General features: G+C 42.3%; 1 protein-coding gene across 1 annotated transcript in view; it reads left to right on the top strand.

The window, feature by feature from the left end:
- Positions 1 to 5828, top strand: part of CORIN (corin, serine peptidase) — a 1570916-nt gene extending 1565088 nt beyond the window's left edge. The window contains exon 22 of the mRNA XM_085642146.1: positions 687 to 5828. Within this exon, the coding sequence (XP_085498272.1) occupies positions 687 to 869 (183 nt within the window). The 3' untranslated portion in view covers positions 870 to 5828. The remainder of the gene's footprint in view (positions 1 to 686) is intronic.
- Positions 5829 to 22594: the final 16766 nt, after the last annotated feature.

A 22594-nucleotide genomic window follows, 5' to 3' on the forward strand; every position in this document is an offset into this window, starting at 1 on the left:
TAATAAAGAGATTTGGGGCATGTAACCTGATATTGAAATTCAGGATCATAAATTGGTGAATTTTGGATCTTTAAGATAATTTGTGAATAAAGCTTTGAAAAAGCATTGGATTCACTTAAAGGTAGTATAGAGAGTCTTTTTATAATCGGCTTAATGTGAAGGACTGATGTGATGGCCAAACTAAAACAGACCATGTGTACTTTTGTAGGATATTCCTTTGATATTAGCTCATGAGGAGATTTGATTAAACCATGAAGAAGGTGCAGTTCACTTTAAGCCGCGAAACACATGTTGGCTGTATAACTTTGAAATTGTTTGATTGTACTAGATGATAAAATTTAAGTTAGCAACACTGAATTTTAGAAATAATGTTACCTACTACATGAAGATACAAACTTGCAAAATGAAAGTGAAGAACTAATAAAATTAATATTGTATTGAGATGTTCAACAAATAAATGTAATTGTCCTTTAATTCAAGCAATTGTATTATGTTTTCCTTTTTTGGACTCTCCAATTTGTAACAATTATTGTTACAGTGGTTCATGAAATTTTGGCACTAGGATTGTTTTTCCAAGATTTTGTCAAGCAGGGCATTTTTGACTTATGCAGATTTGTCTGTGTTAGCAAACTTGATCAGAGAGTTCATACTGTTTAATGGTGATCTTCACATTTATCTATTTGCAGGGGGACAGTGGCGGTCCTTTAGTGTGTGAGCAGCCAGGAGGAAGGTGGACCTTATTCGGCCTGACATCTTGGGGATCGGTCTGTTTTTCCAAGGTTTTAGGGCCTGGCGTTTACAGCAATGTGTCACATTTTGTGGACTGGATTGAAAGACAGATCTACATTCACACCTTTCTAACAGACTGAATTTCCAAAACTTGATACGGAACCAACACGTGGAAGATCAAGAGCATGGGCAGCTCCACTATGATTGCTGAAAATACTCTTGGGGTAACCGACAACCTATGAGCTCCATGTGATGCAAGGAGATTGAGAAAGCGCTTTGCTCACTATCGGACCTCTGTACTTTTGTACTTTTATGTTGAGTAATTTTCTTTAGTTTGCTGTTATCATTCCAGATATTAGAACACGTCTTCATCACAGTTTTTGATGAAAAAGAGGCAAAGCAAATTCTTAGGTACTGGAGTTCCTCCATACTCACCAAATGACAGTCAGCAATATACCATGGGGTGTGCTATTCCATGAGAGGAAGTGACTTTAGGAGTAGGATTAGCTCAGAATCAGTGGTAATATTACTATACCGCTTTCGTTATTTACCTGCACTCCCAACACACAATATGAATCTACTTCTTGATAATTTGAAACTAGCTGAATGGCTCTAGTGCCAAAGGTGCTTTGCAACTGGCTGTAATTCAACAGTCTATCACTAGGGATAAACTGCAATCCACCCTTCACTGTAGAGAAGGATAGGCCAGTGCTCTCTAGTAATACATAATGGGTAAACACATTGGGCATTAGGAAACTATAAGCATTAGATGTAGAACTCAATTTGATTAGATTACAAATATTGCAAGCACCAGAAAAACCTTGAGAGCCACATTAAAGATACCTCACGTGCCACCTATATTCCGAACACTCACAGGCAATTTTAGGTCATCAAGAATGATTTTATGAAGAGGATGGAATGCATAATTTAAAATGTGCAATGTCTTGGTAAATCCTCTTTAATTCACAGCATCTTGCAAGTGGGATAGTTTTCTGCCTGGCACACAGTACTACAAAGAATGTATAGACAGACAGTTGAAATCACTCACATGTTTATTAGCTATGACAAGGTCTGGGTCTTCTACCACTGCTTCAAATATCATTCACAAGAATTTCGAGGTAAGTATTTATTCATTCTTTTTCGTTCTTCTTCTCATAACTATCTCATATTGAAAGAACATGTTGTTTGATTTTCTCCAGGGCTGTTTGTGTCCCTATATATAGAAGCACTATACAGTCAGACATCGGGCTTGGGCGGTGAGATGCGAAGTGTTACTTACTTGCCTGTATCTGTAGGTCTTCGACTTAAGCCTCTTTCACAGATTCACACACATTGAATATTCTTTAGTGTTAAGCTAGGCATTATCAGTACTTTCACAACAGCAATAATAAAGAAATAAGATTTAATATAGGAGCATATTCACCTCATTTTGAAAATTTTCCACCTGGTTCTTTGATGTGAAGATCCTTAGGTTATGCTCCCAGAGGCCTTCTTCAGATGTTAATGCACAAGTATTACATTGTCTGTAAAGAGAGTAGGACAGATGTGAATTAAGAAAGATGTGAATATTAACATATTGAAACAGGTATGCACCCTTTTTCTTCTCCAACACTGGGTCCATCACACATTCAAATTCTTTGAATAGAATAGCATGTAGTTAATGTATAGCACAGGAATAAGTCACTGTAAGGCCAAAACTCACTTTGTTCAAACTCTGTAACACTATCTGTTACACTGTAACCTCTCTTCTGTATTGGTTGCCATGGCAGTAGTGCATGTTGAACATGTGTGGTGTTATTCAAATTGCTTTGCAGTTGTTCTGCCTGAGGAAAGGCTGAAAAGCGGCGATTTAAATAACGCTCTATTATCAAGGACAAGCTGATGCGTGTTTTCTTGAGGTAGCAGCTGTCTTTTCTCCACTTTACATGTCAGCGATTATTATCGCTAATGACATGCAAAGTGGGCGTTCCTCACAGAACAACATGGGTAAACATTGCTAAAACTGCATTGCAATATTTACAAGGATGCCCCAGACCCGCGAATCGATGATCAAAATCGCGCTAATGCCCCTTTATCGCAGGATTTTAACTCCTGTTATTAATCCGATTTAGCCATCTGTAACATGGGAGGTGGATCTCAGGGCTAAGTCCACACCTGCCTATTATCAAGGTTTATATTATCGCAGGTTATTTTTCGCAGCTTTTCTCACGCTAATGCATGTTATCACCCTCTATCGCTGGATGTCACATTGCCTGAGTGAAAAGCGTTAATAACACGTCGCTAACCCAGTGCTGAAATCCAGCGATAGACGGCGATAATGAAAATCGCACTATGCGCGATTTGCGATAATTATCGCATGTGCTTGATAATATGCCCCTTAGAGAGCTGTTCTATAGCTGCTACTTAGCAGAAGAGTTCTTTGAACAAAAACATTTGGGGGCATATTATCAAGAAATGGCGTTAAAATTATCGCTGCTTTAGCCACAGAAAACTGCTGCTAAAGCTGCGATAATGGGCTCGATAATATGCCTTTGAGAATTCCAATAGAAGCCCATGTTCTGGTGTCAACATGGGCTTCTATTGGAATTCTCACGGGCATATTATCAAGCCCATTATCGCCGCTTTAGCGGCAGTTTTCTACCGCTAAAGCGGCGATAATTTTAACGCTGTGCTTGATAATATGCCCCTTGGATTTCTAGCTGGTCTTGAATTGAAGGTCTGTCAATGAGTATCTTGTAGATTGGGAGAACTCAGCAATGTACTCTGAGGGAACTTCGTCTGGCCAGACACTATCCACCCTTTTCCATGAGGGTCTCTCTTGAAGCTTGTACTTTTCTTTCTTGGAGATGTAAAAGCAGATCTCCTTCTGCCACAGGAAAAGGGCCACTTGCAGATTTCTCTCCAAAACATGTGCAACTCATTTAATTGAGGAAAAAGACAAGCCCCTCCTCATTGTTCTTGAGGATTATGGAGCTAAACACCTGACACATGGCATATTCTTTCAGAATGAGCTGAGGTAGAAGCAGCACAAACTATCTCTCTATAGAATTTTGATTTCGTTTTTCTTGCGACTACATGCTTGTAGCCCTTTAAAATGTTTTGCCCTTTCTTCTTCTTCCCTAATGATAACATGGGTGTTTGCACTCTACTGAAAAGCAAAGCCCTGGAGAGAAGATCAGCGGGAGACTCTTTCTAGGCTTCCAGCCATTGAGAGTGTCAAACAGGCCAAGAAATCCCACAAAGTATTTTATCTGAATTTGTCAGATATTCAAGCTGTCTGATGCCTTAAACATGATTTCCTGTAGGAAATTTGTGAGATTCTGTCCGAGAAGTAGAAAGCCATAAAGTATTGACTGTTCAAGTAACCTCTAGGATTGGAGCTTATGGCCTACTCACCTCACAGTCTGGGGGTTGGAATGGCTTGGACTGAGGTGAACATGGTACTGTTTTAAATATATTACCACAAAAATGTTTTTCTAAATGTACTGAGTATTCTCAGATTACACAAATTGGATTTGTCTCTGAATCCCCCATTGCTAGACATCCTAGTGTTCCCTTCAGTAGAAAAAAAAGGTGGCACCACTGTGGTCCAAACAATACAAGAATGGGTCCCAGACATTTGCACAATCACTTTAAATTGTGCTGGTATGATTAGCTCTAAAATTCTCCACTAAAAGAAGATGGTGTCTAATTACTCTGGGACCTTCTGTTAAAAGAGAGTAACAGTGCTAATTCGGGTACATTTCCATCCACATGGTACAGCAGAAAAGAATGCTGTTTTTAAAAAATGTATGTTGTGGGCATATCTGGGAGCAAAAGCACAGCAAGTGGGAGTTAGTGAATGAGTGAAATTTGTGATACAGAGCCAAAAGCAGCGTTAACTAAATGCTGTAGGGAACTTTGGGGCATATCAGCAAGCTGGCGATGAAAAATTATCGCCGCTTTAGCTTCCGTTTTCGGACGAAAAGCGGCGATAATTTTATCACTTAATCTTCAAGGTCACGCTTTCGCATGATTCCTTGCTTTAGCTCCCTTTCCCATAACGCCCACCTTTGCATCTCTAATGAGATGCAAAGTGGGCGCTCCGTCCCAAAATAACTGGAGAAATGTCGCTAACCGACAATTCTCCAATTATCAAGGGAATCGCTAACAGGCATAGCAATAATTAAAGTAGCGCTAACCACAGTTAACGCTACTTTCCTTACGCCTGCTTTCACCCTGACTTAGCCATTATATCCAATGTAAGGTGGATATAATGGCTAAGTATGCCCTGCCTTATCAGCAAGCTAACAACAAAATGTGTGAGATTATCGCTGGATTTCCAGCAATAATCTCACTTTTGGCTGTTAGCGCGAGGAATTTTATCGCTTTTGAGATAAGCGTTGCTGATAGCACGCTATTTCAGCAATAAAATTCCACGATAGCCAGCGATAATTATCCTAGCACTAAGTGCACTTAGCGATAATTATCGCCGGCCCTTGCTGATATGCCCCTTTATTCCCTTTGACTGAATTGCCCTTTTGTTTCCAAATTTCCTATTTATGAACATACACACTTTTAACATTTAGGGAGCATCTAGACTATTCTTTTAGCAGAGCTGGTGGAGTTAAGCAGGTGCCTTGATTAAACAGCACTTTGGGACAGATTGTTACATGAATTTTCCTTTTTTGTGTTAATGTTTAACATCTTTGATGAATAGCCTTATAATAACCCAGACTGTAAATCTTTCTGTGTGGCAAGTTGTTGCTTGACAGTATAAATGCCTTTAGAAAAGGAATAATTCGTACAAGCTGTGTCTGCTGTGACATTCCATGTAAAGAGAATATTTGTAATTTTATAAATGTATTTTTATACTTTTTTTTCTAGGTGTACACAGAGATATATGTAGTCTATAAAATGCAAATCTTTGTAATCGTCAGCCTGTATTTTACAGTAGTTTGCAAAAATGTCCACGACAATCAAACGTCAAAACAATTGTGATTGCAGTCTATGATTTAATTGAAATAATATGTACACACACGTGCACACTCACACACACATGAAACACTCGTTGTCTGCCTTTTACCAAACCAAAATGAAAATAAAAATCTAAAACCGTATCTGCTTCATCATTTTGTCTAATTGGTACCCAAATTATGATTTTAACAGTTTATTGCTATTTAGGTTTTAGGTTTGCTGAGACCCACCGCAGATCTGTGCTCTCTAACACTGCAAACCAAACAACATATGTAAGAGATATCGAGGCTGGAAGTATACCAAGGATTGGTATTACAGTTTAAACATGACAAAGATGACAATCAGCAAACTGTACTGCAAAATCATCGGAGCATGTAGACACAAGTATGTTTCCGAGGCATGGTTTTCATCAGTGTTTTGTTTTTAGGTGGGAAACCAGCAAAAAAAAAAAACCCCACTAAGGTCGATATGCAGTCTGATTAAAGGAAGGAGAATTATCCCTGGATTTCATTGTATTTCCCGAATGAATTTTGAACTCCTGTTTCAGGCCTGGGAGGATCAAGAGCTACATATCCTCTTCCACTGGCCTTTGGCTACTTCTTTATACAGAAAATACAGGAATCGGTGGTTCCTCTTTCTATTCCACGAAAAACATTATGTAAGGCAATTAATTAGGAACATGGATGGGAGAGAACCTATTGTTTTTAAAATGAGGGTTTAGAATACCCATCCCTCAGAAGAAAAGAAACTTCTCCTCGTTTGCCTATGCAGCATATCACAGGCCCGGCAATGTGACAAGACAAGGACTGTGTTGTTGATGGCATTTCTCAAGGCAAGCATTGGCAAAGCCAACAGGCCTCGTTTAAGAGTACACATTTTTGTTGTTGTAATGGCCGTATCTTTTTTTTCTGAGTTATGGGTTTGAATGCGCCTAGTTGACAAGTATGTGTATTTCTGACATTTTATTATGAAAATCCGCATAATGCAGCATCATAGCCACAGTGGGAGTTTCAGCTCTGGTAGCAGACATACATACCATCATAATATTTTTACAGATGATGTGTCAAGGTTATATATGGCAAGCATGCAATATATAAGGGCAATCATGCATGTGCTTCTTTAATATACACCTAGTGAACACTTTGGCTTCCCTTCCATGCTCCCTCTCACCTCATGCTATTGGCTGTTTGGTGTTTAATTCTTCCTCCTACAGAGTACTTCCATGCAATGCATGAAGGGTCCGTTTCACCTCTAGAAAATAAATACACATATTCATCACACTTTCAATTCTTTGTAACATGATCATGGTACACATAAAACGGTGCTTTTCTATTATTTTTCAATGCAGTAAATATTTTTTTCAATGTTTGAGACCGCCCATCACAATCCAGAAGCAATGCAAAGGATTGATTTTGCTCGGAATGTCAAATTCACATAATTAGACATAAATCCATGCAAATCAAAGATTGTATATGTCACCATTTGATATGTGTACACTTTATTGTACTTTTAACATCATGATGAAAAACGCTGTCACATGACTTCATCTGTCTCAGGTCCCCTCCAGATGAAATATGTTTATTGCCACAGAATGTAGTAAAAGGAATACACCTGAAATCATTCTTCCTGGTGAACCTCACATTAATGTTTTATCATGTAGTAAATATAACACTGGTAAAATAGGTCTAGTTGTAGTCAGTGGCCTCGCCCCACTGCCTTGAAGCAGCAAAAGTAAGGAAAACATTAAATGATAATAACGTAATGTTATAATCATTTTATTTTGTCCTCTACTGTGTCAGCTTGCGTGAGGGGGCGGGGCGGCAGGGGAGGAGTGGTAGAACACTCCTAAGTGCGCAATGACTGGCTGGCCCTCTCGGGCTCCCAAAACAGTAATGCACACTTTCCCTGTTCTCCATGCAGGCTGCATTACAGCCTGCGTGGAGAACATACCCACCCCTCCAGCCCGTGGCTGAGCGCCGTGTCACAGCACTGAGACCAATCATGTTGTGATTGGCTTAGGGGTGGGAGCATGGCTGCCAGCTTCTTGTTCCGACATGAAGTTGTTCACAGGCGAGCATGAGAGAAGACATGGGACTTGAGGTTCTGTAATTCTCGAGACTGACTCCATTTTATTGTGCCACCATTTTGTGTTGCCCTCACGTAGGCCTGTGAAGGTAGCCTGGTGAACAAAGTGGCCTGGCCTTCTTAGTCTATGTATACATTAACTAGGTTTCTTTCTGACTCTGGAATGAACTGTAAGAAACTGACCTCTTAACCTGAAACTGACCTCGCAAAGCCAATTTCCCTGATCGATCTTTGTCTGAGATTGCCAATCAAGATACTGTACATGTAATCATGCCATGCCCTGCAGTGCCATATAAATCAGGTTAACCTTTGTGAACTATGTAATTATAATGTTTTGCCCATATCCTGTTAAAACCCAAAGGCTACTCACCTGCTGACCCTCCAGATTTTCCATTTGTTTAGGAATGTAATTGGTACAACTCCCTTACATGCCTGGGGCAGGATAAAGAGTATATAACACGTGAAGTAAGACCATTCAATGGACTACCTCATTCAGTTGCTACGGCTTCTGTGTGATGTAGTCACACTCATTTGAGTTTAATAAAAATGTTCTTTTATATTTCAGCTTCTGTGCCAAATTCTTTATTATTGGTTTGAATGGATTAAGTATCAGTGCGACCCCTGAGAAGGAGACTATATTTCTTCAAATGGCGCGGCCAACTTGGGCCTCATCAGAGAAGTGGCTATCTGTGGGAGTGATCTTGTCAGAAGACAGAAATCTACTGAGGAGGACAGGACAGGACTCTACTAAGAAGGTACTCTGTGCACGGAGATTCTGGGGATTCTTTGTCTCTGCAGCCCAGAATATTTCTGATCTTCCTGATTTTGATCCTCCACATGATGTCACCCGTGACTGAGAACCTTTTTGGCGTGAGTATTAAAAAAAAACTTTTTTTAAAAAGAGACCGTCAGGTCATTCAGAACTTGGCAGTTAGAATTTGGACAACCATTTGTTTGGTAAAAGTCGTTATGCGGCTCTTACTGTTGGTTTTTGCCTTGGATTGGTAAGGTAGTTTAGTAACGCTTACTGTAGCTTTGGAACTTTGGACTTTGTGTTGGCCAACTTTGGATTAGTATTGGTTTGTATATGCGAATTGCAATTTGTGTAGGCAGGTAATGAGGAGATTTTTCTCTATCTGGTTTTGTTGAACGGTGCAACGTACGAAGAGTACCTTAAGCACTACTTTGATTATAATATTGCATATTCTGCAGTATTTTTTGACATGCCTGTTTCAAGCTCACATCGAAGAATGTGTTGCTTTTTCTTTGGAGGTACCATAGTGTAATAAAGTAAATTAGCCGGCTCCCCTAGAGGGAATACCTAAATAAGTTTAGGTTTAAAAACATATTTCTTCCTTGGTGATTCTGTGTCCCCAGGGAATTAAAATATGGACATAATACATACAAGGATCCTTTGTTCTGCGCAATCTTATGAATGGAGATACGCAGAGCGATTTTTGGTGTTCTGCCAGCCAAAGCTAGTGAATTGAGTGTATCTTGGCTTCTTGGAAATAAAGGTCTGTGGGGCTGTTTTTGCAGTCTTTTGGAACACTATTGAGAAGCGCTTCTTGTAAATATGATTTACAACTAGTATTTACAAATGGTTTTGTTTAAGTACAGTCTGTGGGCTGTCCTTTGTTTCTGTCTTGAGTATTGATCTGTGGGTTAAATGTGTGTTTAAATGTCTATGTGGTTTTCCCATTAGTGCAACTTCTGTAAGTAAATAGCGATGGCGCTATTTATGAAATAAATGACTAAAACGCGCTGTATTATGTGTCCTGAGTGTTTGACCCCTTTCTGTTTATGTCTGAAATGAGCTCAATGTGTGTTTGTGGGTTTTTCTTGATGTTTTCAGTCTGTTAAGCAAAATGTCAGTTAATTAATTAAGCATTTGCTATTTAATTTATAGAGTAAGCAATTATGCATATGTACAAACTGCTAAATGCTTAAAAGATAAAATTAAAATTCACATTCACTAGGAATAAAAAGGCATCAAAAACGAAATTGTGTGTTTTGTAGAAAAATAAACTTATAGTATTTTTTTTTTTACTTACATACATTGTATTATATATTAACAGGCAAACACTTCAGCTGAAGTAAATCTTCCGTGCTCATGTTATAACACTGAGAGACAAGCTTTTACCGCCGCGGAGCAAATAGCAGGTCACGTATAGACAGGAATGTTTACTCAAGCCAGGACTTCGCCCTCAGTTAAACACGGGTGGAACTTTGCATTTCAGGCTGTTGTTTTAAAAAAGGTTCCAAAACTACGGTTCATTATTTTGTATTACAAGAAGACATTTCAATTAAGGGTTTCCTCTCTTTAAGCATTTTTATAAGCATATTCTTGGTTCTAATGTTAGAAAAAAAAAGTGGCGCAAGAATTTGTCATGTTTCAAGTTAATCTTCTGTGTTTAGGCTTATAAATAAATGTGTCTTAAATGATAGGCAAGGGATGCAGCTTGCTTTTATATATGGACCTATCAAAAATGATTGGGTTAATTGAAAATAATTATTAATTATGAAAAAAGAATTATTAAAAATAAGTGCTTCTAAATTCGTTTTTTCATATTTATAAAGCTTAATACTCATACTGTGACCTCCTAGCATTAAAATTTAATTTAAGTTGTGTTGAACCGCAAAAATGAGAACATTTGCATATGGAATTTCACTTGGCGCAGGCGTAAAAAACTCATTTTTCTAAGGATTTACATGAGATATGTCTAATGTCCAATCTCTGCAATTTGTAAAGAACATTCAGAGGATGATTAATATGTAGCACAATTATAGGATATTTATTTTTAAGTGCCCCAGGTGTCAAAGTCGAAATTGGGTGAGGGCACTATTTAGGCAGCATTTTTTTTCATTTAGAGTAGCTTTTAAAGTGCCTTAGGCTTCAGTAAATGCATACATTTAGGTATAATACAAATTTGCAGGTTGTTCCCATTTGGGGTTGCTTTTAATGGCTCAGTGAGCCAATGTGCCCGGTGCTGAGGTTTGAGTTTAATATCAGTGTTGAAGGTTTTAACTCTAGCTGGACCTACTGAGACGTTCATCCATTTAAGGTCGATGAAATGAGTACCATTGCATAGGGTGGTAACAAGCATTTGTTCTAAAGCTGGTATGTTGTGTTCTTGTGTTCTGTGAATTATTCACAGTAGATGTTTTTGAGTCTGGGAATAGGAGTGGATTGTGGCCCCTAAAGGGAGTAATATATATGGTATGTGGTTTTGGATAGGGTTGGTTATTGCAAGTTAGAAAGAGTTAGGTAGGTTTTTTGTCTTTGACAGCTTCAGGGTGAATAGAGAGAGGGCTGAGGAGAGGCAGATTTTGACCTTGAGGTCAGTAAGGTAGGGGTTAGCAGTATGTTGAAACAAGAGGAGTTTTTGTATGACTCCTTTGAAGAAAAAATGTTTGTGTGTTTTTCACGTTTTTGCATTTTGTCCTTCTATGAATTGTTCCTGCTGGTCTTGTGTGTCAGAAGCGACACAGTAAGTTGTATTTGACAGCTGATCACCACTAACTGGTGACCAGTTGTCAAAAGGAGGGTGAGGAAAGTAAAAGAAAGTGTACTTTTAATTTTAAGCCTGACAAATTAAGCAGGCCCGAATATTGGGTTTTGGGCTGCATGAAGTGCGTGCGTCACCGCTCATTTACATGTGCTATTGTAATTTGTCTATGAAGTGCGTGCGTCACCGCTCATTTATATGTGCTATTGTAATTTGTCTATGCTTTCTGTGCTTGGTATACAGCAAGTATACCTGATGGCTTGGCATGTGTGTTTTTTATTTTATGCACGGTTTTTTTGTTTTTGCGTTGTGTTCACGCTTTTGCTTTTAATACTGTTACAAGCTCCCCTGTGTTGTGAGGGGATGGTCATGACGATGCCCATCGCTACGCAACAGTTGGTTGGACTTGTTCTGGTTACTAAATTTCACAGATATGATATTTCATGCTGTGAATATGACAGACAACACTTCACCAGTGCATGTCTATTTGGCTATAATGGTATTGAAAAAAAAAATAATAATAAACAAAAGAGATATACAGGATTAAAAGTGTGTCACCTGCAGTTAGTCATGTTACTGCTCCTTCCTTTAAGGGACGAGCAGCCTAGATTGATGTTCCCTGATGAGACCCTAAGGATGAACTATAAATCTGTGGCTCTTGCTAAAGGTGACCTAACTCTCCTTATGATATTGCACTTCTACATGTAGTAGAGATACCAAGAGTTTCTTATTTGCTGTCCTGAGTAGCAGGATTGTGATTTTAAGTGGGTATAGTGCCCCCTCCGGACAGGTGACTAGGGAAAGGAAAAATTGTAGCTCAGACACCAGAGACCTGAGAATTATTAGACTAGGGTGACAGGTATTCTCAGTGATCATGAGGAGATATTGTTTAGCCTCTGTATTGCATGGTGCACTTGCTGCACAATTATTAAAGGGAGGTATCTGCATGCCCCTGATAATTTGTATCATGCGTTTCCCCTTTTGAGGTGTTCTAGATAAGCAATGTAGGAACACACAGATGTAGTAATTTAAGAGATGTTTATCCCATTAGAAAATCATAAAATGAATATTTGTAAATCCATAAGGGACTGGCCTATCTGTAAAACTGGTGCCACTATGAACCACGTCCAGTTTTTCTAATGATACCAGAATGTTTAATTGATTGGTTATTGAATTTGCCTTTTGGACTCCCCTCCTTTATATCTGTCCTACCTCATGAGCACTTTCGTTTTTTCACACTCCCCTTGGAGCAACCTCTTTCTCTACTAGGAGCATTTAATATGGTGATCTGTTCTAAAAAGTCTCTTAGTTTTCTCTGGTCTGTATCATACCCTGTTCTCAGGTTTTGAGCTGATCATGCATCTAAACTGACACATTTTCACTCTGACTCCTGCAGTCCCGCATTTTGGTGGGTCAGCACTGATTACAGCTCAGGCTACTGCTGCCATACCTTTTTGATGGTGCACTGTTCACATACATGTTGTGACTGATAAAGGAGAGACTGCAACATGGTCAATCTACTTGTGGCTTAATTATATTAGCTGACAGAACCAATACCTGTTGCAGATTTGAACGCGTTAGCGCGATTTTAAAATACAAACCCCTGTGTACTCTATTTGATTTGATTTTCTTTGTTATTCCCTGATTTGATTCATACTCTGAATACGCTTACCTGCACTATAAAAATCTTGCATTACACCGCTCTTTGGCGGATCACGTCATTAGGAAGCGTGGGAGATCTTTACAGCCATCTTGGTTTGGGAACTGCCAAGTGTATGTTGGGCGCCATTTTGGGGGAGTAGGCGGGCAGTGCAGGCTCCGACGGTGTATTTAAACCGGGCAGCCGCACGCGTCAGCTGATTAGCTGACAGAACCAATACCTGTTGCAGATTTGAACGCGTTAGCGCGATTTTAAAATACAAACCCCTGTGTACTCTATTTGATTTGATTTTCTTTGTTATTCCCTGATTTTATTCATACTCTGAATACGCTTACCTGCACTATAAAAATCTTGCATTACACCGCTCTTTGGCGGATCACGTCATTAGGAAGTGTGGGAGATCTTTACAGCCATCTTGGTTTGGGAACTGCCAAGTGTATGTTGGGCGCCATTTTGGGGGAGTAGGCGGGCAGTGCAGGCTCCGACGGTGTATTTAAACCGGGCAGCTGCACGCGTCAGCTGATTAGCTGACAGAACCAATACCTGTTGCAGATTTGAACGCGTTAGCGCGATTTTAAAATACAAACCCCTGTGTACTCTATTTGATTTGATTTTCTTTGTTATTCCCTGATTTTATTCATACTCTGAATACGCTTACCTGCACTATAAAAATCTTGCATTACACCGCTCTTTGGCGGATCACGTCATTAGGAAGTGTGGGAGATCTTTACAGCCATCTTGGTTTGGGAACTGCCAAGTGTATGTTGGGCGCCATTTTGGGGGAGTAGGCGGGCAGTGCAGGCTCCGACGGTGTATTTAAACCGGGCAGCTGGACGCGTCAGCTGATTAGCTGACAGAACCAATACCTGTTGCAGATTTGAACGCGTTAGCGCGATTTTAAAATACAAACCCCTGTGTACTCTATTTGATTTGATTTTCTTTGTTATTCCCTGATTTTATTCATACTCTGAATACGCTTACCTGCACTATAAAAATCTTGCATTACACCGCTCTTTGGCGGATCACGTCATTAGGAAGTGTGGGAGATCTTTACAGCCATCTTGGTTTGGGAACTGCCAAGTGTATGTTGGGCGCCATTTTGGGGGAGTAGGCGGGCAGTGCAGGCTCCGACGGTGTATTTAAACCAGCCTTCTGCACGCGCAGCGGTGACGCGCAGTGGTGTGCGCCTCCCTGCGCTGGAGTCGTGCCAGAGTCCTGCCCGTCTGTGCTCGTCCGCATCTCGGGAGTGTCAGGGGCAGGACGGAGAGGTGTCTATAGCTGTATTTGCAGGTAATACGTCTGTGTTATGTTGCGGATATGTTAGGTTACAGTACGGCCGATTTACTTGCCTTACGCCCCCCTAGTGGCCAATGTCATCCCTCTTTTCCGGGCAGCCGTGCTTTACGGAAAGGCTGTCTTGTTTGTGGGTGGCGGCTTCCACACATTATTAGAACTGCGCCGGATAATATTCCGCCCCCGTACCAATGCCTTCTTCTCAATACTAGATCCATGATCGGTCACTCTCTTGATATTTGGAACTTATTACATAATTCCGATATATCTTGCCTATTTCTTACGGAGACATGGCTGAGTGATTGCTCTGCACCCGACTTAGCCAATGCCATCCCTCCGGAATATAACATCTTCAGGAGGGACAGAATATCTGGCAGAGGGGGAGGGGTTGCTCTTGTGGTTGATAAAAACATCCCCTGCTCAACCTTTCCGGTTGAAAATATTCAGGGTTGCGAAGCCTTGGGCTTCACCCTTCAGCTCTCCCCCCTCCAGGCTTGTACCGGGATCCTCTTGTATAGAGCCCTGGGGTCGGTAGGGTCTTTTTTTGATGAACTACAAGTCGCTCTCTCTGTCCCTTGTCTTAGATCAGAGCACTGTATCCTTTTGGGGGACCTCAATGTCCATATGGATATTGTAGAGGACCCCGATGCAATAAAATTAAGTGACATTACAACTACATTAGGACTATCTCCGTTTCTGCTGAAGCCGACGCACAATAAAGGTCATATTCTTGACCAGATTTTTTCTACAAAAGCTATTGTGATTAAATCTATACAACCTGTACTGTGGTCGGATCATTTTTTGGTCTCTTTCTCGGTACCTGCTACTGCTCTTATTCGGGTGAGAGAATCCAAAGAGACCATGCGAACCTCGCGCCCGTTCCACCTACTTTCGGCGGAAATGCTATCTGAACCCCTTGCGATCTTTCCATGTCCTCTTTTGGGTTCTTTGGAAGAGAATCTCAGTCTTTTTCAGAATTGGCTGACAGCCAGACTCCAGACCTTAATTCCCGAAACTAAGATTAAACAAGGTGAACGTAGAGCATCTGCCCCTTGGTTCTCCTCTCAGTTAAGGGAGCAGCGGCAGGGCTGCAAAAGGGCGGAGAGAGTCTGGCGACGGGCCTACGACTTGACTGAGAAAGCGAAATTCCGAGCAATAACCAAAGCTTATCATCAGTCAATTTGGAAGGAAAAAAAGCCTATTTCGAGCGACGAATTGATGAGGCCGAAAACGGCTGCAAGGAAATCTTTCAAGTAGTTTTGGATTTTACGTCCCCTGCTATCTGTACTGTATCTCATACTCATTCTGAAGAGTGGATAAAACAGCTTGCAACCTTTTTTACCAGCAAAATCACAACTATTCAAGCCTCCCTTCTCCACTGTAGCTCTCAGTTGGCCACGGGTCCTCCATCCCCCCCTGTACTTAGGGAGAGTTTAGGCCCTTCTCTCTCACTTTTTCCACACCTTTGCCTTGACACTTCTTTGGAGCTTTTGTCAGGCTTGAAATCAGGCTCCCCACTTGATCCGTGCCCAGCTAAACATCTGGGGAAAGTGGCACCTGCCTTAAATGCCCTGCTGAATCCACTCTTGAATTCTTCACTGCTAACGGGAGTAGTCCCACAAGCGTGGAAACATGCTCTGATCCTGCCATTGATCAAGAAGCCCACCTTGGACCCCCTCATCCATGCCAACTATAGGCCCATCTCCCTTCTCCCTGCTCTGGCGAAAGTGGCCGAGAAATTTGCACATCGGACGATCTCTAATTTAATCGAGAAGCACGATTTGCTGCATGACACGCAATCTGGTTTCCGTGCTAATTTTAGCACGGAGTCTGCCCTCTTAGAAGTCACGGATGCCATCAGGGAAGTGCTCGATGCTGGAGGAAGGGCCATGCTGGTAATGTTAGATCTATCGGCGGCCTTCGACACAGTCCCTCATGACCGCCTCCTTGTAAGACTCTGGGAGTGCGGCATTCGGGGGACTGTGTGGAGTTGGCTTAAATCCTTTTTAGGCGGCCGCCGACAAACGATCTGGGCGCCCCCTTTTTCCGCGGATATGGCTCCGCTAGAGGTAGGGGTACCGCAGGGCTCCATCCTTAGCCCCTTGCTATTTAATATCTTTATGGCCCCTCTAGCGGCAGTCGCGGAGTCTTTTGGCGCCCAGATCATATCTTACGCCGATGATACCCAGCTCCTTTTCACTTGTGATAGGGGCGGGACTTTCGATGGCGCACAGATCAAGGATTGTCTGGGGGCGGTCTTCGAGTGGTTTAGGTGAAACGGGTTAAAGTGCAATTCCGACAAGTCGGAACTGCTTTCTTTTGGTTGCACCTCTGAGCCAGACTGGAAAGCCTGGTGGCCTCAAGATCTGTTTCCACCTGACAGTGTGTCCCTTAAGGCTAAAAACCTGGGAGTGATTGTGGACAGCGAATTATCCTTTGGGCCACATGTTTCGTGCCTTTCAGGTAAATGTTTTGGCATCTTACGGATGCTGAGAAAGTTCCTTCCTCTTTTGTCTATTCAGTATAGGAAGACTATTGTTCAGGCTCTGATTGGATCGCGATTGGATTACGCAAACGCGCTTTTTTTGGGTCTACCAAAATATCTTTTGACCCGTTTGCAAGTGGTCCAGAATTCGGCAGCCCGTGCTATCTACGGGCTCCCAAGAAGAACTGGCGCTACGGCCCTATTAAATGCTTTACACTGGCTGCCGATCGCTAAAAGAATTCTCTTTAAGTGCCTGACTCTTGCCTTTAAGGCTCTACAAGGCTCTGGCCCTAAGTACTTAAGGAAACGTCTTTCCCGATATGTACCGGGTAGGGCCTTGCGATCATCTTTGCTATCCAAAATGACAGTCCCGGTCATTAGGCGCACAAGGATGGGTGGTCGCTCCTTCCGCTACTTGGTCCTGAAGGAGTGGAATGAACTACCACTTTCTCTTAAACAGGCTCCCAGTCTCCTCGCCTTTAGAAAGGAGCTTAAAACGTGGCTTTTCACTAAATAAACTTTATTTCTTCAGATAATTCTGGTCTTCTCTCTATCTCCTTTCTGTGGTTGCGTTCTGTTGTGTCTGCCAATGTTCTTCAGCAAAGCGCCGGGATGCTCCTGGGAGTAGCCGAGCGCTATAGAAGAAATAAATTAACATAACATAACATAACATATTGAGATTGGATACAGACTGTCATGTAGCAGATCCTATAGGCTGGCACACTGTGTGTTTGAGTGTTAGTATGAGTTACTGTGATACGTTTGGCTGGCTGTCACTCTTAGGGTCTTGAGATGATCAGTGCTGCCTTCTTTAATGGGCACCTACTCTGAAATTGATACTGGGCTTAACTTCACCTCAGAGAGCTACTTTGAAGGTACTGGCGAGCTACCAGTGGCTCCCGAGCTACTCGTTGGAGATCCCTGGACTAGAAGTACTGCCTTTGCCTTTGCATCTTATGAGAGTGACAGTGCATTCTAAACCAGAGTTGTCCCATGGCTTCTGGCCCCTCCCTTGAGGACTGCAGGCCACCTGCCTGCAGTCCTATTGTTAAATACAATGAACTGTTTTTATACTAAACTGAAGGAAACTAACAACTGTGTCACATTTCCTACGTCACTAGATTCTGCGGGAATTAAATCATAATATTGATTTAAGCCTAATTCCCATCAGTGACAGCTACTGATGAAAGGCGGACGTCTTGGCCCTACAGTCCCAGCACCCAGAAAGTAGCAAGGCTGGACAGCGATCACCAGCGCGCCAACAATGGTGTCGTACTTGCTCCATCAGACGGCATTGGACATCACAAAACCAGAGTTTCAGTGTTAAAGAGCGAAAGAGAAGGATCCCTGTTGTTGATAGCTGGGCTGGCTTGGGGCTTCAGTTTTCCACGTGTCATGTGCTGGTAACCTCTGACAGTGTGCAGTTCCTTGAGCCCCTTGGCCTGAGTTTTGGTCAACTCCCCTCTTTTCCTTGCTCCAACGGAAGGGAAGTGCACTGGAGGATCTAAGGCACTACAGGATGAAAGGAAAATTAAATGAAAGAGCAGCCCGAACATCCTCTGACACTGAATAGCGAGTGTTGGAGTCTGAAAGTGTTGCTGAGCGTGAAAGTCTGTTGCTCTTTCCGATTAATAGTACTTGGGTCTGCACAAGATGATCTGTGCCGATGACCAACGAAGAGCACAATATCTGTAGTGCCTGCCGCAGAGGAAATATATTGGTGCACTGCCTTGAGACATTGAGACTTTCGAGTGAGCTGTGAGTGTTTGCCAGGAGGGCACTCCAACGAATACTGAGAAGCACTAGAAGAGGCCCAATGCGGAAGAAAACAACAGAAGCAGATTTGATGGACGATCGAAGCCTACCAGAGAGGCTTAGAACGGACTTTGGGCATAGTTATGGTTGCACAAGCGGTTCCCGTGCAATTGCATAGAATGGGTGTTAGGAGACTGATTCTTATTGTTTTGCTGGCATTGTTTTAGAGTAGTATTCTGTTTAGTAAAAGCAGAATGAAGTCTATCCTCTGTTGAAGAGTATCTCCATTTCACCTGAGAGCATTGATAAGGATCGCCACTGTTTCACCTGAGTATACAATAGTCACTGAAATGCATAGGAGCCCTGAAAAGGTTCGCTAAATAATTTTAGGATTTGTTTTTGCCTAGGGTTGTGAAAAAATGATAATCCTGTTTGCAATAATGGTCATTACTTTCTTCTGCTATCTGAATGTTAATTATGACCTGATGCTTTGTTCTCTTTGTATCCCTGTTGATAGCTTACATATACCTGCTTAAATGAAATGTGTAGAATGGAGAATGCTCACCTAGCAATGAATTAGGTTATTGCCTACGTAATGGCAAAAGGAGGGTCTGAGGTTCTGTAATTCTCGAGACTGACTCCATTTTATTGTGCCACCATTTTGTGTTGCCCTCACGTAGGCCTGTGAAGGTAGCCTGGTGAACAAAGTGGCCTGGCCTTCTTAGTCTATGTATACATTAACTAGGTTTCTTTCTGACTCTGGAATGAACTGTAAGAAACTGACCTCTTCACCTGAAACTGACCTCGCAAAGCCAATTTCCCTGATCGATCTTTGTCTGAGATTGCCAATCAAGATACTGTACATGTATTCATGCCATGCCCTGCAGTGCCATATAAATCAGGTTAACCTTTGTGAACTATGTAATTATAATGTTTTGCCCATATCCTGTTAAAACCCAAAGGCTACTCACCTGCTGACCCTCCAGATTTTCCATTTGTTTAGGAATGTAATTGATACAACTCCCCTACATGCCTGGGGAAGGATAAAGAGTATATAACACGTGAAGTAAGACCATTCAATGGACTACCTCATTCAGTTGCTACGGCTTCTGTGTGACGTAGTCACACTCATTTGAGTTTAATAAAAATGTTCTTTTATATTTCAGCTTCTGTGCCAAATTCTTTATTATTGGTTTGAATGGACTAAGTATCAGTGCGACCCCTTAGAAGGAGACTATATTTCTTCAGACTTGGCGGCGGCAAGGTACGTTTTATTCGTTAATTTCTTTTTAAAAGCAGCCTGCGACACCCCTCCCCTCCCTCGTGCCCACAACCCCCACCCACGAGCCCTGCCGGCCGCCCCTCTGTTAACTGCATGTTGCCGTGTGATGGCCAGCTAGCTCACAGCTGAACACAGTAAATAGGTGGTGGCCATTTGAGGAGGATTGGGAGCACAATCATTCTGAGCGGCCACCACCTGCTGTATTCAGCCATGTACGCCAGGGTTAAGCTGTAGTTCCTCTCTTCTGGCCTTGGCTTGCGCCCAACCCACAGCAGGGTTTGTCGCAGTGCTTGCACCCAACTCTCCATGGTGGGCTAACACTTGCTGCACATGGCCTTTGGCCTACCATCTGTGCCCAGGCTCAAATGGGCAAGGTCAGGCCCAATCCACTGTGAGCAGCAAACTCTGCATATGGCCACCATGTACCCAACCCTATACATGGTTCCAAGCACTACTGTGCTTGGCATTGAGTTGTGCGCAGCATGGGCTGGCCACAGGCCCTATTCTTCCGACAGGTCCTATACCCAACCCTCTGTGGGCGGCCAACCCCTACCGCAACATGGCATCCTTCTGCAGGCAGCCAACCCCCACTGTGTGAGGCTTTCAGCCATGCACAAAGGGGAGGCCACATGTCATGGCCTTCAGACAGGCCCTTCACTCCACCATACACAGGTCTCTAAATAGCCCCCATGTTATTTGGGAGTGCACATCATGGGTTAGCTCATGACCTGGCCTCCACCAAAGCACTGTGTCCAACTGACCCCAGGCAGCCGAACCCCACTATGCACAGCTAACAGCCATGTGTAGTGGGAGTAGGCCACAGTACCAGGGCTCCTGCAATGGGGGTTGGCTGCAGAATGTGGCTGCACAAACCAGAGCTCCTGGTAACCCCAGCAGTTCATGGCCTTTGGCCATATGCAGCGAGGACTGGCACAATAGAGTGTACTGTGACTAGGTTCCCGCCTCCCAACACTCCACATGTGGCTATTGGCCAAGGGTAACAGTAGAGCACAGAATACTTATACCTCATTTTTTTAAAGGATTTATAGATCCTAGAACATCACTGGGTCTAAAGGACCGAAGGAATGTCTTGGATCTGCGGAACCGGTGCTAAAAAATATTTAATATATTTTTTTTATTCTGAGAGGGGGACCCTTGGGAACATTTGAGGGCCCTGGGGGGGGTGAGGGTATGCGGACCCTGCTCTCTTATACCGTTTATCTTTTGATTTTTTGAAGCAGTGATTTGCTGCGCGGAGCGTGGGAGCCCTTATGCTTCCTGCTTCCTGTTCTTCCAAGAAGCCAGGATGGAGACGCAGGAGAGGCGGCGAAGGGCGGCCGGGATTTTAAGTGTTTTTTTTTTCCTGATTCCCCCCCCCCGGCACACTGCTGCTTCCAGGTAGCAGCCGTGACAAGTTGTCATACAAGTATCCCTAAAAATAAAGAACATGCCACTGGCAGCAGTAGCAGGACAACCCCCATCCCGCTCTCCCCCACACACCATGTAGAAGTCGGGTAGCAATAGTGACTGTTAGAAATAAGGGTCTCTAGTTGGCAATGGTTTGCACCGTTGTCCAAGTAGGTACCCTTCTTCCTAGTCAGGGTATGGGGGTACACTTCTAAAATAACCCCTGCTCACCCCATTGGTAGCTTGGCACGAGCAGACAGGCTTATCTCAGAGCCAGCGTGTAAAGCATGTGTGCACACATACAGTGATACAATTAAAACACCACAAATGGACACCACACCAGTTTAGAAAAATACGTAATCTTTATCTAAACCAAACAAGACCAAAACAACAAAAAACCCACAATACAGTAATCAAATTGTACTTCTTAGAAGGTAAACACAGTTCTGTCCATAGAAAACTATAGATGCAACACTTTCAACACAAAGTACCTTGGATGCGTCAAAATCATAAACAAAAAAACAGCCGCCGGAAAGGTGATGCGTTGGTTTCTTACTGCCACGCAGAGGAGGTGATGTGTAGGTTTCTTACTGAAGGAGAGGTGATGCATCGATTTTTTACTGTAATTGTGTTTTGGTGTTTGAAGGTGTGCGTGCTTGTGGTGTGCGTACGTGTGCGTGTGTGTGTGTGTGTGTGTGCGTGTGTGTGTGTGCGTGTGTGTGTGTAGATCATCATGATACGTTTTTAGGGAAGGAATTAGGATATTTTCCATGCTCTATGTAAATAATTCTGATACACTCAGGGCTAAGTTTACACTTATAAATATCCTGAAGACCTCAAATAAATAACAAGGCTATTATATATCTAGGGGAGACGATCATCTTCCATGGAAGACACAGCCACTATCAAAGCAAATTATTCAAACTCTTCAATGTTTGAAGGCAAATAGTGGAATATCCACATCTTCTGCTTGTATTTTGATAGGGGTAAAATGTATCGATGCAGCACAAGATACCTCTGGAAACTGTGTGAATGATGGGAAATATTTGGTTCTGTAAGAAATTGGGTTACTGTCTGACTGGGGTGGGAGCCCTAGCCATGCAGCAACCACAACCCTTGTCACGGTAAGGCACAAGCAAACCCCAAATTAACCTGTGCTCAACCCCCTGGTAGCTTGGCAAAGAGCAGTCAGGCTTAATTTATAGACAATGTGTAAAGTATTTGTGCAACACTTTAAACAGTAAAACAGTGATAACATCTCACAAAAAGGTCCACCCACAGGTTAGAAAAATAGAGCTGAATTTAATTAATAACATGAGTCAAAAAAGACAAAAATCCAAACAGTAGAACCAGAGTTAAGAAATTCTTAAAACATGAAGTGAAAAATAGCGCCTAAAAGCATAAAGTGACAACCGTGGCTGTCTTATCGCACT

The sequence above is a fragment of the Triturus cristatus genome, chromosome 2_2 (genome assembly GCF_964204655.1).
Source record: "Triturus cristatus chromosome 2_2, aTriCri1.1, whole genome shotgun sequence".
Lineage (NCBI taxonomy): Eukaryota > Metazoa > Chordata > Amphibia > Caudata > Salamandridae > Triturus > Triturus cristatus.